A 16326-nucleotide genomic window follows, 5' to 3' on the forward strand; every position below is an offset into this window, starting at 1 on the left:
ATTCATTCTGTACAGGCTACGAAGAACCACTACATCTAGCAAATATCCAAGCGACTTAAAGAACATCCAGGGCATACAAATGCAATTTGTTATTTTAGCAAATTTTCTGGTCAACTATGATGACTGTGCCACAACAACCTAATCATTGACGTTGTTGGCTTGGGCTACAAGTTTCTTTCTGTAGCTTGTGAACGCTTCACCACAATGTGAAGAACAAACTTAGGTTGTCTCTTATGGTACGTTCACACCGGACGCGAATAGCGCGTCAGGCGCGAATGATTTCAATGTTAAGTCAATGCAAAGACGCGTTACGCGCGTGAAAATTTCCTGCGGCGCGAATGAGGCATGGAGCGCGGCGCGGAAGACGCGAATACGCCTCATTCGCGCAGCAAGTTCGCGTGAATGGCGCAAATTGAGAGTCTGGCGCGTTAAAAGCGCGTTACGCGCGAATGATTTAGTTAGTGCCATTTGTGCATTCACGCGTTTGACGCGAATTCGCGTCTGCCGCCCGAGTTGAAAAATCTGAACTTTGGCGTGAATTCGTGCAGCGTTAACCAATCAGGAGCCTAGCTGCTTGCTCACGTGGTGAAGTGTCTGGATGCTTCAATAAATTATTTTGTAATATGACTAAATGCATGGTGGGATTATGCACAACAAAGCAAATATTTTATCACTTAAAACATTATTTGTATATACGAGACATGTTCATTTTGCATTGAATGTTATTCATTCCATATCTAGATTATATGAAATAATATTATGATGTAAAGACAATCAACATGTGCATAAGTTCGTGTCTGGACGTGAGAGAGAAAAAAAATCACAGGACAGGTTAATAACTTTTGGAAGCTGGCTCTATTTCAAAATAAATGAATAAATGACAGCTAGATTAGGTGGATGAGGGCGAGGGTGATCCTCGCTCCGATGCGGGACAACAGGTCTTTAAACTGGGCGGAAGTACCGCTGACAGCGGCCGTTATTCAGGCGCAGCTCATGGAGCGAGCAAATGGTGAAACTAGCCAAACGGTTCGCCTCCGAAGGGTCTGGTGGACACAAATACAGCGACGATGATCCCCACGCCGCTGTTCTAGCTCTCCAGAGCAAATACAGTGCGGTGAATCTCTGGATGAATGCTCGATCAACATAAAAAAAGATGGCCGCCAACGGGTTTCGGTTTTGACGAAAGCGTCAAACTAGGTGCGGTAGACGCGAATTTGACGCGCGATACGCGTCTGGTGTGAACGTAGCATTACACCCCAGACAGCAACATGGTGTCGGCCTAGATCCGGCCCACATCTGGTACACGTGGATTCCACATGCACCGCATCTGGTGCGACACTATGTTGCGACACATGTCTGCGACATGAGCATCTGAAATTGAAATCACCATTTGGTGCCTTGGGGAGACAACATAGTACCCCGCTTGGTAGTTGATGACCTCTCTTATTGCTTCCCTAAACAGGTCTGATGGAAGAGAGCTGGAATATATTTGTTACACAAGGAACACTGTTATCACTTACCCAAGATTTGTTTGAAAGTAATGCAAATTATGCTTTTCTGTGATATATTAGTAGATTGTGAATTGGTTGCCTTTTTGACCGGTGTGGTGACAATTCGTTATAAATGTTCCAAATCTTAATTGATACTAGCTGATGAAAGCTGCATGCACAATAACTATACATTGGCTTTACTAAGTCCCACTGCAAGAGACATTACAGTTTGCGCAAGATTCATTCTCCTCAATAATGCCAACAGTACGATGATTCTTATAAACGGCTTGAAATGAAACATTTTCACAACAGCGTGCATCTTGACACTGCTGAAGTAAAGTATCTTTTAATTTGTATTAGTAAAACTGCTTGTAAAAAGTTCACGGGAAGTTTACAGGAAGCAGAAGTGTGTCAGAGATCAAAAGTGTTTGTTTGGATTGAGTGTGTCCCAGCGGTGATGAGCAGAGAATGAGCTCGCTGATGGGCTGCAGTGAGGGTTTGTCACCGTCTCAAGGCGATGTGTTTGCATACACACATCAGACCCAGCCAGAGGCGGGAACAAACACACCGCAAACTCTCACAGGACGCCGGAGTTCGTTGCTGTCTGTATCTGATCTACCTGCATCCATGTGTGTCACTCATGGGTAATATCGGAGCTTCCATTACACTTTTGTGTACAAATAATTTCGAAACATCCGAGCAAATCTTAAAACTGAACTATAAAGCTTTCTTTCCCCTTGTTGTGCTTCACTGTGAACTGGAAGATAGAAATTCAGAGTTGATGTCAAAAGTCTGTATGATAGGAAACTGGTTAGAAAACTGGGTGAGTTATTTAGTCCACTGATGATAAAAAACATATTCAGGGAAATGGCTTTTCATGTTGTTGCTGTCATGAATTAGTCGGAGGAATGGCTCCATTAATTGGTTTGGGAATTCAGTAAAAATATGCGCCTTAGTATTTCAGTGCAAATACCTGCATATTATTCATAAACCACTTGCTATCCATTTTAACCAGTCACTGATTGGCCTCACTGCAAGCACAAAGCCTTTCTATGTAAACTAATAGATTTTGCCCAATCAATCAATCAATCAATCAATCAATCTTCGCAATTAATGCTGTGATATTACCTCATCTGCATAGGGGCTGATGGACTGATAAACAGAATAAAAAAAAGTTTATTTTGGATATACCACCAGAAAGCAGACCATAATTTACCATATTTAACATTTCCTTTTCAATCATAGCAGCTGTAACTCATAAAATGCTGATGCAGTTGTGGAGAAGACAGTATGTGCAAGTATAGGGTTCAATCATGAGACCTAATTCTATAAGCAAATATTTCCATATCAGCAGATATAAAGTTAACCCAACTGACCAGCAAAACCATTCAAATTGCAATAGTTGACCTTGAAACATGCAACTGGAATCGAAAGAGGCTCGGGACTTAAGGCCAAACTGGTGGACAATTCTAAGCACATGCATTAAATCTGACAAATAAGTAACATTCACAGGTGTGTGTGTGTGTGTGTTATTGTGTGAATAAGGGTGTAAAGGTGAGATGTTTTATGAGCTGAACAGATTGAGTTTTTCCTATTGTGCTCTTGGCAGGTCAGTGGCGATGTAGGATTCCTCACTGAGCCTAAGGAGATGGTAGGGGGGAGACTGTCTGACACAGCCCTTCATCTTCAGCTCTACACAAATAAATAAAACATCACTCTATCCATCCGTCCTGATGACCCCTGACCTCACCGACTGAGCTGAGACGACTGCTGTGTCAAAATTTTGAGCCACAGAAAACGAACTTCACTTTCAGGAGGACAGAAAAAATAGGTACAATTCTGACAGCAAGTTAACCAACAAATCAACCTTGTTTGAATTCAAACTTAGGTTTATGTAAGTTCTCCATAATCTCTTGACACATCAGACACCTGTTACAGGGTAGCAGTCTAGCTAAGATGACCATATTTCTGAGATGAAAACATGCTTAAAGGAGTAGTTCAATTTAAAAAAAAAAAACTTTTGCTGATAATTTACTCACCCCAATGTCATCCAAGATATTTTTTTGATGAAAACATTCCAGAATTATTCTCCATTTAATGGACTTCACTGGTAAACGGTTCAAGGTCCAAAAGACACTTTCAGTGCAAACTGAAAACTGTTCAAAGGGCTTTAAATGATTCCAGACGATGAATAAGGGTCTTATCAAGCGAAACGATTGCTCATTTAATAAATAAATAACAAAGTTTAAGTTTTATAAACTCAAATGGCCGCCTTGCTCTGTTCTGTGATGCGCGTTCGTGACTCTCCTGTTCAAACTCGTTTAACAAAATGAACAAATCTTTTTTCGTGTCATTTGGTTCATTCAACAAACGAAATGAACGGATTGACTTGGGAAAAGATTTGTTCATTTTGATGAACGAGTTCGAATAGGAGAGTCACGAACACGCAACAGAGAACAGAGCAAGGCGGCCATTTGAGCTTATAAAACTTAAACTTTGTTATTTATTTATTTATTAAATGAGCGATCGTTTCGCTTGATAAGACGCTTATTCGTCATCTGGAATCGTTTAAAGCCCTTTGAACAGTTTGCAGTTTGCACTGAAAGTGTCTTTTGGACCTTGAACCGTTTGGTTCCCATTGAAGTCCATTATATGGAGAAAAATCCTGGAATGTTTTCATCAAAAACCTTAATTTCTTTTCGACTGATGACATGGGGGGTGAGTAAATTATTAGCAAAAGTTTTTTTAAAAGTGAACTACTAATATATTAGTGCAATTTCCGAAGATGGAAGCAATGTAGGCTTGTTAATGTGGTGATGTGATGAACTCTTGAAGTCTGTCGTTTTCACCGGGAGATATAGTTATGATCTTGTGATTAAAAATAATGAGGTAAAAAAATAATAACAATAATTAAACATGCATGCAGGAATTGTTCACAGTAAGATCTATAATGTGCATTTAGAAAATAGATAGATTTTCATTTTATTCCTACTTGGAGTGTAATTACACAAGTAAGTATAGAGTGATATTAATTAACGTGTATTTAATATTCATTTAGATTTGGTCTGGTTTAGTGATAGTTGCTTGTTACATCAATGCACACAATGTTCAACACATATAGACAACATTGAAATTGCACATGTATGAGATCATATAAAATGTATAATATTAATAACAAGCAATATCTAGTATATTTCCCATGAGAGATCCAGCCACTAAAAAATGCACCATCCCAGGAAAGTCTAGCATCCTTGTGCTGGATAACTTGTCCCATTTATTTATCAATGAAATTTCTCATTGTGAACCAAGAGTTTTCACAAGAGCTGTTTGTATTCATCACAACCCTAACGTTATGAATCCTCTCAGAGAGATCCACAGCTCAGACCAAACCCCAGAGTCTAAACCTGCAACCAACATGGTGCAAATCCTCTTGTTTTAACTAATTGTGGAAGGCAAAGGAGCCCACAAAACCAGTTTTCCATCCTCTATAGATTAAGATATACAATAAATTAGAAGTATATACATTACAAACACAAGCATTAGTTAATTAGCTAATTAAACTCAAAGTCACAAGCAGAGAAAATCAACTTGGGAGGTCTATAATGACAGTTTCTCAATAGGACTTGCTTACGGTCAGTTATTTGAGCTGAAAATGCTATAATACAGTAAGACTGATGCCATGACGGCACTCCCAGTGTTGCTTGGTTTTTTGTTTCTGCTCACGTTTGACTGGCTGATATGACACTGCTATTGGGCGTTATACTGACATGGATCATGCAAAGTTTATTGGTTAATGATGCCATTGCAGTTTACGATCACATTTCTGTCCCATGGTTTATTTCCACTACCCAGAAGACGGGGTGTGTTAGAGGCAGGTCATGTGTGCTCTCCTCAGATCATCTCACCTGGAGCTCGGTTTGGAAGAAGAACTTGAGCGGGCACTGTGAGCAGTCGTAGATCTTGTCCTCCTGCCCGTGTGCGGTGAAGATGTGCTGCTGCAGTTTACACGCCTGCACGAACACTGCAACGGGACACAACACGGGTGTTAACTGCACATCTTTCCAAAAACACTGCCAGTTATGCCTTTTAAAACCCTTTTCTGTAAAGGCTTATGCTTCATTTCTTGAAATCAGAAAAATACAAATTGCGCCTATATAAAAGTATATATCCTCTTGCTCTCCAAGGAGACATTATATATGATTTATTTTTTACATATTATATGATTTATTTTTTTACATATTATATGATTTAAAAAGCTGAATTTTTTCAGCATCATTACACCAGTCTTCAGTGTCAAATGATCCTAGTATGATGATTTGCTGCTCAAGAAACATTTCTGATTGTTATCAAGGTTGAAAACAATTGTGCTGAATCTTTAGCCTTTTTTCAATAATTTGCAAAGACTGTTAAAGGCTTATTATATGAAATAGCAGTATTTTCGCTGCACAAAGTGCACATAGTTAGATGCGATTTCTAGTAAGTGCAAATACTAACAGACACTACGTGCACCCACCCCTAATCCTACCCATCTCCGCCCCCTGATCCCAAACCCCACCCCTAATCCTACCTATCTCCGCCCCCTGATCCCTAACCCCACCCCTAATCCTACCCATCTCCGCCCCCTGATCCCTAACCCCACCCCTAATCCTACCCATCTCCACCCCCTCATCCCTAACCCCACCCCTAATCCAACCCATCTCCGCCCCCTGATCCCTAACCCCACCCCTAATCCAACCCATCTCCGCCCCTGATCCCTAACCCCACCCCTAATCCTACCCATCTCCACCCCCTGATCCCTAACCCCACCCCTAATCCAACCCATCTCCGCCCCCTGATCCCTAACCCCACCCCTAATCCTACCCATCTCCACCCCCTGATCCCTAACCCCACCCCTAATCCAACCCATCTCCGCCCCCTGATCCCTAACCCCACCCCTAATCCTACCCATCTCCACCCCCTGATCACTAACCCCACCCCTAATCCTACCCATCTCCGCCCCTGATCCCTAACCCCACCCCTAATCCAAACCATCTCCGCCCCCTGATCCCTAACCCCACCCCTAATCCTACCCATCTCCACCCCCTGATCCCTAACCCCACCCCTAATCCTACCCATCTCCACCCCCTGATCCCTAACCCCACCCCTAATCCTACCCATCTCCACCCCCTGATCCCTAACCCCACCCCTAATCCTACCCATCTCCACCCCCTCATCCCTAACCCCACCCCTAATCCAACCCATCTCCGCCCCCTGATCTCTAACCCCACCCCTAATCCTACCAATCTCCACCCCTGATCCCTAACCCCACCCCTAATCCTACCCATCTCCGCCCCCTGATCCCTAACCTCACCCCTATTCTTACCATCTCCGCCCCCTGATCTCTAACCCCACCCCTAATCCAACCCATCTCTGCCCCCTGATCTCTAACCCCACCCCTATTCTTACCATCTCCGCCCCCTGATCTCTAACCCCACCCCTAATCCAACCCATCTCTGCCCCCTTATCTCTAACCCCACCCCTAATCCTACAATCTCCGCCCCTGATCCCTAACCCCACCCCTATTCTAACCATCTCCGCCCCCTGATCCCTAACCCCACCCCTAATCCTACCCATTTCTGCCCCCTGATCCCTAACCCCACCCCTATCCCTACCCATCTCCACCCCCTCATCCCTAACCCCACCCCTAATCCTACCCATCTCCACCCCCTCATCCCTAACCCCATGCCTAATCCAACCCATCTCCGCCCCCTGATCTCTAACCCCACCCCTGATCCCTAACCTCACCCCTAATCCTACCCATCTCCGCCCCTTATCCCTATCCCCACCCCTATTCCCACCCATCTCCACCCCCTCATCCCTAACCCCACCCCTTATCCTACCCATCTCTACCCCCTGATAGTAACTTGTAGTGTAGCTAACTACTTTTCCAAAAGGGTAGCTTGACTGTAGTTTAACTACTTTAACTTACGAGTAGCTTGTAAAACTACAGTTTCAGAGTAGCTTCCCCAGCACTGCTGATAACCATTACCAATACGTTTTTTTGTTTTTTTTTTGGAAACAATGGTATTTTTTGGGTTGTTTTTAGGATTCTTTGATAAATGTTAAGGTTAAAAGAACAGCATTTAACCGAAATTTTTGTAACAGTATATAAGTCTTCACTGTCACTTGCCCTCGATTTTAATAAAAGTTTTCAGAAAGTGTAGACCCCAAACTTCTGAATAGTACTGTATATGCAAGAACAAAACTAAAAGTGTGAATGATTTATTTATTTTAGAGTTGACTTGGAGCAGATAGTGTAGAGAACAGACAAAAACTGTCCAGCGTGCATTTAAACAATGTCAGTACTGTTTATAAAACATCCCATGATGCACCTCATGAAGTTGGAGAAAATGGGTTAGACTAGAGCGAGAACAGCTGGAAACTAGACAAAGGGTGGTGGCTTTGAATAATCACAAATTCGTTGATTTGTTCATTAAAAATGTTAATAAACATTTTTGATCACTGCTTAATTCTGATCCTTCCATTAGTTTTTTTCACAGTTTAAATGACTTTACTATCATTCAAAAATGTGAAAAAAAAACGTACAATAAAGAATGAGTAGGAGTTTATTTTGACTAACCGTGGACAAACAATAAAAGTACCTTTTCAGAAGTCAAAGCAAATCTTTTTGAATATTAATTTTATTTGGGTGGATCGGATAACTAGTGGACGACACTAAACACAGGTGTAAACGGGGTTTAAGAGGCTTTGAGCTTGTCCAGAGGATTGCTTTGGACACATTTGACCGGATTGCTTTACTAGTGTAAACACTCATGTGATCGAATGTGTTCAAACAGCCACTAAAGAGCGTCTACTCTCCGTCTACTGATCTAATGTGTGACATTATGAGAAGAGCGATAGCCAGACGGGGTTTAACTGTCGACTGGAGACCCAAGTTTGGTTTGAAGATGAAAAATGTCCCAAGCACAATGTTCTCTCTCCATTCCTGATCTCCAACACACACTCACAGCATTCGGCTGGTCTTGTGTCTGTCAGAGGAGAAACTAAAGCTGAAGCTCTGTGTGTTTTTCTGTCGTCTCCGGACACGTTCATATGGAATTGCTTAATAATATGTGTAAATTATTCCACCCATCATTAGATCAAAAGATTTGGAAAAAATCCATACATTACAACTCAAAGAAATCAGGATAAAAGTGGTTGAAAGTGGACAAAAGAGACGGATTGAAACACCAGGTGTAAAATGCCTTAATGTTTATTTAAGTGAATCAGACCTGGAAATAATTTTCTCCTCTCCCCCCCCCCCCTAAAATTACTCGGTTCAAATGAGGAAAGACATGTGCTGTTTTCCTAGCACACATCTTACACTTTGGCAGCATATGAAAAGAAGTATTGTCACAACTAAGTGAATCAAGATGTTGGGAAACCCAAATGTTTCCAGTATTTTGCATCATGGGAGAACCGATTCCACCTGCATCAAGACACTCTGCAAATGTAGCGCGGCTTTGTTTCCCAATCCGTGATTTGGCTGGCTCTGGGTAATGGTCAATGCGGTGCTTTAAGTCGTAGTGAACAGTGAGGAATAATGATGTGCTTTATTTAGAGCCACTGCAAAATAAACAAGCACAGGAACGGCAGTCCCTTCTTCGTCTCTATTAGTCAACAGTGCTAATTATATTGACAATATTAATATTCATGCAGACTCTTTATTTATGCGTAGCCTGATTTCAGTCACATCTAATCTTTGAAATGGCACTTAAAACACATAGTGCCTTTAATTACGCCATAGAGCTGCTGAATGAGAGTGTGTTTGAGAGTGCGAGTATGCAGTTATTCTCACAGGACTACTTCAAACATGCTGTTTGTTTTTAGAGACCCATATGTTTAAGGGTGGCTAGTCGTGTCTCTGAGGTAAAGAGTGAGTTCTGGTCTTCATTTGAATTTCTTACAAGGGATAAACAACTTTTGCCTTCATGCCACTGCACTGGATTTTGGATTTAGACCCAAATTAGTTTTATTAGGGTCAATGAGAACCTGTGTTTTCTAATTCAACTTACTCAGGTAACATGCATACAAGTGCATACAACCGGCATCTTTGGTGTTACGGGTTTTCCCTATAAAGTTGTATTGAGGATTGAGGAAGTGGCATGTCTCTATATAAATAGTCTCTGTTTCCATGGCGAGAGCAGTTTCAGCGGCACATTCATTTAAGAGATACGGTATACAGTACACTTATTACACACCATTTTGCCACATAAATAACTATGGAGATACGAGATATTGTTTTCAGATGTTTGTTATCCTATAATCCAACAGTGTTGCAAAATGGCAGCCGCCACGTTTGTATGAAACGAGAGAGCGAGTCCACGATACTGGATTGCATAATTAAATAAATCTACACAAAATATTGATTCGACTGAGTTAATACCTTATTAGCTCACCAAAAGCAAAACTTCCATGAAGAAAAAACTTTCCTAGAAAAAGTATAGCATTGTTGGCTTCAGTAACCCAGATGCGCCTGTGTTTCTGTTTTTAGTGGTTGTTATCGGGGAGTAACTCAACACTGGATGGCGCTATCGATCAATCAGAATCAAGTATTCCACAGAGCCGTGTGATAACATAAGATGGCGTAAAGGCCAATTTATACTTCTGCGTCGAGGGTACGCACGTAGGCGACGCCGTCGTGAGCATTTATACTTCTGCGTTCAGGTTTCTCTGCAGTACTGCTCCAAAACGCTAGTTGGCAGGCTTTTTAATTTTCCACTGTGTTTAGATTCTTTGCGGCTAGGTTACTACAAGCAATGGCGACTGAAAGAGAGCGGATCATGTTGGAGTTGGAGCTTATTGAGGTGGAAAAACAGTTGAATTTTAGTGAAATTACTAAAACTAAAGGCAGAAACGAGAGAAGACGTCGGAGGAGATGATACGCGCGGAAATGCGTGAGATGGTAACGTGAGGAAATGCGATGCTACCAACCCGACCAATCACAGATCACAGGTCCGTCGCGACGTGTAGTTACATTTTTGAGGAGGTGCGCATCAGGCTACGGCGAAGGGTACGCGGTATGGTACTGTGCGTATGCTACGCTGTACCTCCTGCGCGCACCCTACGCAGAAGTATAAATTGGCCGTAAGAATTGGTCTAACTTATGCGGAAAAATGACTATTTTCAACCCTCATTCTGACCCTCTATCTGAAACGATCAGTTTTCAAGGTTTGTCAGTAAACGATCACTGTTATGATTGGCTAATTTAATTGCATAGGAAACAGTATCAGGAGATTTTCATATGAATTGACTCAATATAAAGAAACTCATTTGAGCATATTTGACTTTTTAATTGTTGTTATTTTGTGTCACAGCCACATTTTTCTGTTAACTAGTTATTTATTTGCATTAATGAGCCTATATTTACGAAGCCAAGCAGCATCATTGTGTACACAATTGAGTGTAAAACTGGAATGTTTTGTTGTGTAAAGTGAGACAAAAGCTCATAAGTGGCACGCAGAGTGTTTGTTCTGCGCTCGGCTTCCTCCAGGGTACATGGAGCTGCTTTCAGCTGCGGGCTGCCTGACTTCACATAGCTGTCAAATCGTCCCATGAGAGCGACACTTCTGACATCTCTCCGCTGCCTCTGGATGGCTCCTCAACTCCTCTTTTACCTCCTTCCCCCTCTCATCCTCCCTCGCTTTGCATTATCACGCAGCGCCTGTCCTTCCCCATACGCATTCCTTCGCTTCTGCTTCCACTCTCTCCGTCTACAGTCCCGAAACAAACCTGTTCTATTAAAACTAGTCATGTTGAAATAATGAAATAATGTATATAATTCCAGATTTTACACTGGTGAATTGAAATCCTATTACTTGCGATTATTATTTGTCCCTGTAGAGGCCAGAGCGTAAATGTTTCAGCCGGTTTTCACACAAGATTTGATTGTTTCAGTTGCACTCGTAGACCCTGAAGGTCTGTCTTAAAGCCCGACCGATAAAGGATTTTGAAGGCTGATACCGATACAAATATTTGTTGATCGGCCGATATTATTGCTATTTTTTTTATTTCAGAAACGCACAACAAAATATTAACAGATTTTCCAAACATTAGTTATTTGTAGTTAATTATGAGTTTTAACTAAAATAATATGATAATGCATGGATATATGATAATGCATGATAATCCCTCTGGTGGACAAACTATACAACTCCAACACTCATGACATGGTTGAAGCGTGTTTCGTCCGTTTTTATTTTATTTTTGAAATATTCATTTATCGGCCATTATAACTGTCGATACCGATATTTTAGAAAATGGCTAATATCGGCCGATAATATCGGCCTGCCGATATATCGGTCTGGTTCTAGTCTGTCTTCACATTATATTTGACTCTGAACCACAGTACATTGGTGTCAACAGTAGCTGCGTTTCCATTACAGATTTGCACAAAACTTTTGGGATATTTTCTAAATGTCGATAAAAAAACGATTGCGAAATAACCGATGTTATGCACCTAAAACGTAATTTTTAAGAAAACAGACGTTGGTAAGTTCAAGTATATCCCAACTAGCCATTATTTTAATGGAAGGAGACATAATCGTATTTTCAAGCATTAATGTCGAGGAAAGACTCTTATACTGGGTTATACACATATGAGTGATCTTGATAAACTGTGGCATTTCTTTGTCGTTTAGAATCCAGTATTTTCGTAATACTTTTATCTTTTGTGAGTTTAATAATGAACTCTTGTCTTCTGTACAAACACACAGCGCCATCTTTAAAGAACGATCGACTGTTACGTACGTCATGTGACCTGTAAATGCGAAAAACTGTTTCCATTGCTGTTTCGCGAAATATTCCTTTTTTTTTGGAATTGCCTGAAAACCCATCACATGCGAGCGTAAAAACCTTATTTTCAAACCGTATTTTCAATTCACAATTGGAAGGGTGATGGAAAAGCGGCCACTGAGAGTTTACTGTAGATACATAACCATGAAGGAGATATTTGCACAGAACCATACTTGCTTCTATCATAGATCATTTTTTTCTTTTTATCTCTTCTTTATATATTGGTACTGTATATTGTTCACTTCCAATTGCTTTCATACCAATTGCAAACCAAACTCAAGTCCGCATAAACTGAACTGAAAAAGTTGTCATTTAAATCAACCCGCATAAATATGCCGTCGAGCGCCATCATAACTATGCCAAACCTATAGGCGGCAATGTAGGGAATAGGATAAAGCAATGCGAGCCAATCACAATCCTCAGAATCCTCAACAACGAAAAACACGTGTAAACAGGGTGCTCACCTGACATTAAGCATTTTCTGGTGCATAATGTGCCGTTTGAGAACCTAAAACCCTGTTTCTCCCAGCTGACACGGCAACACATAACCAGCGTTATCAGAAATCATCGTTTTCTGAGATAAAAACAGGGTTTTCATGTAAATGAGAGGCCAAGCCGCAGGGAAATATCTGCGTCTTATGCGTGTAAACGGAGCATTAGTCTCATGTTTGTCATGATTTCTGCACTGCAGATGCTGTCCTCACCAAGCTGCTTTCTTTTCTCTCTCTCTCTCTCTCTCTCTCTCTCTCTCTCTCTCTGCTGCATGATCAATATGAGTGCGGAAGGAGATCTGGGACCTGTCTGTCAGGCGCCAACTCGAAATAAAGCCAAAATGAAAAAAAAGAGAAAAACCCTGTAGATCAAGTCAATAAGAATGAGAGAGCCAGGGAAAGAGAGAGGAAGACAAATGAAGCATGTTACTGTGGTGGCAGAAGTGTGGTCGTATAAGGTCCAGTGTATACGCTTTGATTTTATTCTGCTCTGACATACAGACACACACAAATATAAGAAAAAGTACCTGTGAAGCAGACGGGACACTTGAACGTGCCGCCCATCCCCTCAAAGCTGTGCTCGATGAGGTGACACTGCAGTTTGGCTGGAGAGTCGAAGGTTTGACTGCATAGTTTACATTCATGAATGAGACCTTCCTCTGGGAGAAGAGAGAAAAACACAACCTGTGTCACTGGACATATCAGATATATAGAATTCTTATATAGTGACTTTTTGCACAAAAACACAAGGTCAAGAACATGAGACACTGAAGCCATCAGGTGCTCATTACTTTAATATCCCTGTGCGTTATCTTTCATTTTAAGAGTTTATGGCAATCTGATTTCTCATTTAAAAAGATTTGAAACAAAGAATTGCACGGGCAGAGTAAGATTTGTAAAAGTAGTTATGAAAAAGTACATGTTATGTTCTACCAAATACTTTCTCTTAATTGATTTGTTGCTATACAATAGCTCAAAAAATGAATAAATGAATAAATAAGACAACTGTCACATCGTTGCAATAATCGCTAGAGATTCCAAGAAACAAAAGTCTTTAATAATAAATCCAACGAGGAATACCAATAATAATAGAAACTCAAGAAATATTAATATTAACCCACGTTAAACTTCAACCACCGAACAAAGAAGTGTGAGAACTGAAGGCTTAAACACACATGGAGTAATCAACAGAAACCGAAACAGGTGCGTTACATCATCAGTAGTCAACGAAACTAACTAGGGAAACAGACGGACGGAAAACAAAACTTAGGGACCATTTGCATGTCAGCGTTTTCAACTAAAAACAGAAACTTTACATGTGTTTTGACCATTCATTTACACAGCAACAGTGTTTTAGGGCCTGAAAATGCTAACGCTAATGCTAACTAAGCGTTTCAAAGCGCAAAAAAAATGTCTCCATGTCAACAACAAAAACAAGTATCTCTGAAAACGGTGACATCAAGCTCATGCCTATCATAGATATCCATAATAAAGGCTAGATGTGTTACGGCGGAGTCTCTATCGTCATCACCGGCGGCCATCTTGTCACAGCCAAGCTTTCTGGCGGGCTCTGTGGGTCCTGATGTAAGATGAGTGATCAGCACGAACACAAATACTCTTATCTCGTTAAGATCGTCCCTGATGAAATAGAATAGTTAAGATGTTTTTTTAGACAAATGCTCCTGTCACGAGAATTTTTGGATTCTGTGTTAGCACCCCCCCACCTTTACAATGGTAGCATAGGTGCACTCGAACAATCATTCATAAAAACGCATAAAACGTGAAACTCACCGAGTGGTCTGGGGTGTTCACTGATATGCTCACACAAAAATCGCTGCAAAAGATGCTTTCCAACAGGTTTTATCGTAGTTTTTGTCCGACTTCTGTTCTTCCTGTTTTCGGTCGAAGTCCACAGTAGTAAATTGTCGAGTTCATGTGCGCGATCATTGGTAACTAGATAACTAAGGATCGCGCACGCAAACTCGACAATCGACTACTGCGGACTTCGACCAAAAACAGGAAGAAAATGGACTTGGACAAAAACTACGATAAAACCTGTTGGAAAGCATATTTTGCAGCGATTTTTGTGTGAGCGAACACCCCAGACCACTCGGTGAGTTTCACGTCTTTGTAAACTAAAGTTTTATGCGTTTTAATTAATGATTGTTCGAGTGCACCTATGCTTTCATTATAAAGTGTGTGTGTGTGTGTGTGTGTGTGTGTGTGGGGGGGGGGGGGGGGGTAAAAATTCTCGTGACAGGAGCATTTGTCTAAAAAACAATCTTAACTATTCTATTTCATCAGGGACGATCTTAAAACAGGGCTTTAATTGTAAAATACCGAACTTGTCCTTTAAGTCATTATGTAGTATTGTTTGTCAAGGGAACATAAACTAATAGGTCATCAAAATAATATGAAGGAATTTTCAATTTTTCATATGTATTTTACCCATGTTTAAAATTGAACGTTGAATTGTTTTGTGTTTTAGGGGCCATTTAAACATTATTTCCAAATAAAAATGGAAAATTGGCCATTGATTTACATGACAACAGTGTTTTGAGGGCCTGAAAACACAAACTTTTGAAAACGGGTTTCAAATTGCAGGTCTTTGAAAACGATACCATCCTCATCTTACAATGTTAATAGCAAAAACAAGAATCGGTGTCACCGGTGACGTCATGCACATGTGTATTACGCGTAGCGGTTCTTTACAAAGTGACATCGCCACCTACTGGCCTAGCATGAAAAATACCACGTTTTAAGTGCAAATGTACCCTTAGTGTTGAAGGAAGAAAAGGTACTGGTCATATTCTGCCAACATTTCAACACATTTTATTAGTGCAATAAAAAAGAAAAGAAAAAGCAAAGCACTTTTACGCTGTGTTAAATGTGCCATTCACATGTGTGTTTATAGTGGAAGGATATCAGAGGTGTCCTGTCCTGCGTGGGCAGATGTGACCCCCAGGGGACGGGCCTCCTGGGAACATCTGCTGCCCGCCGGACCCCCAGAGGAGTCGTTAGCACAGGTGGCCACAGATGGCATTCGGCACAGCCTCCAACACCACTACAGCAGTCCACACACAACCACCAGCTCATGTTACATCTGTGTTTGCAGCTTCACAAGGCCAGGGCGTTCTGGGTGACAGTCAGGGCATGGCTAGCTCATTGTCAGCATGGCTTTTGACCTCTGGTCTCTATATCAGTGTAACTCTATTTGCTTTTATTGCCCGTTATATAATGCAAGTCTGATCACTTAGAAAAGTGTCAACATCTTTACATCAGCTGCACTTCTGAACAGATGCTATGATGGTTTGAGGTACTCATGGTTGCTGGTGATAACCAGTGGGTCTTATTAGCTACACCACAGATAGGAAGAACAACACCCTACCCTGTAGGGGCTTTCGCACTGGAACTATTTACCAGGGTGTTTCCCTGAGAACTAATGGTTCCCTTAGGATGCATTTGCACCGCCAGTGGGAACTCTGTGGACACGTCTTTAAGACGAATCATCC

The 16326-nt window shown here is 41.2% G+C and overlaps 1 protein-coding gene and 1 long non-coding RNA gene across 2 annotated transcripts in view; one reads left to right on the forward strand and one right to left on the reverse strand.

Annotated features, from left to right (window-relative positions):
- LOC120461542 (zinc finger protein 521) overlaps positions 1-16326 on the reverse strand; it is a 115174-nt gene that overhangs the window by 3998 nt on the left and 94850 nt on the right. The window contains exons 6-7 of the mRNA XM_089130877.1: positions 13342-13473; positions 5396-5511 (exon numbers count right to left, since the gene is read on the reverse strand). Coding sequence (XP_088987003.1) covers positions 5396-5511; positions 13342-13473 — 248 coding nt within the window. The remainder of the gene's footprint in view (positions 1-5395; positions 5512-13341; positions 13474-16326) is intronic.
- LOC148981348 (uncharacterized) overlaps positions 8174-16326 on the forward strand; it is a 183698-nt gene continuing 175545 nt past the window's right edge. The window contains exon 1 of the long non-coding RNA XR_016168464.1: positions 8174-8234. This is a non-coding gene — a long non-coding RNA (uncharacterized LOC148981348). The remainder of the gene's footprint in view (positions 8235-16326) is intronic.

The sequence above is a fragment of the Pimephales promelas genome, chromosome 5 (assembly GCF_988280905.1).
Source record: "Pimephales promelas chromosome 5, fPimPro1.hap1.1, whole genome shotgun sequence".
NCBI classification, from domain to species: domain Eukaryota; kingdom Metazoa; phylum Chordata; class Actinopteri; order Cypriniformes; family Leuciscidae; genus Pimephales; species Pimephales promelas.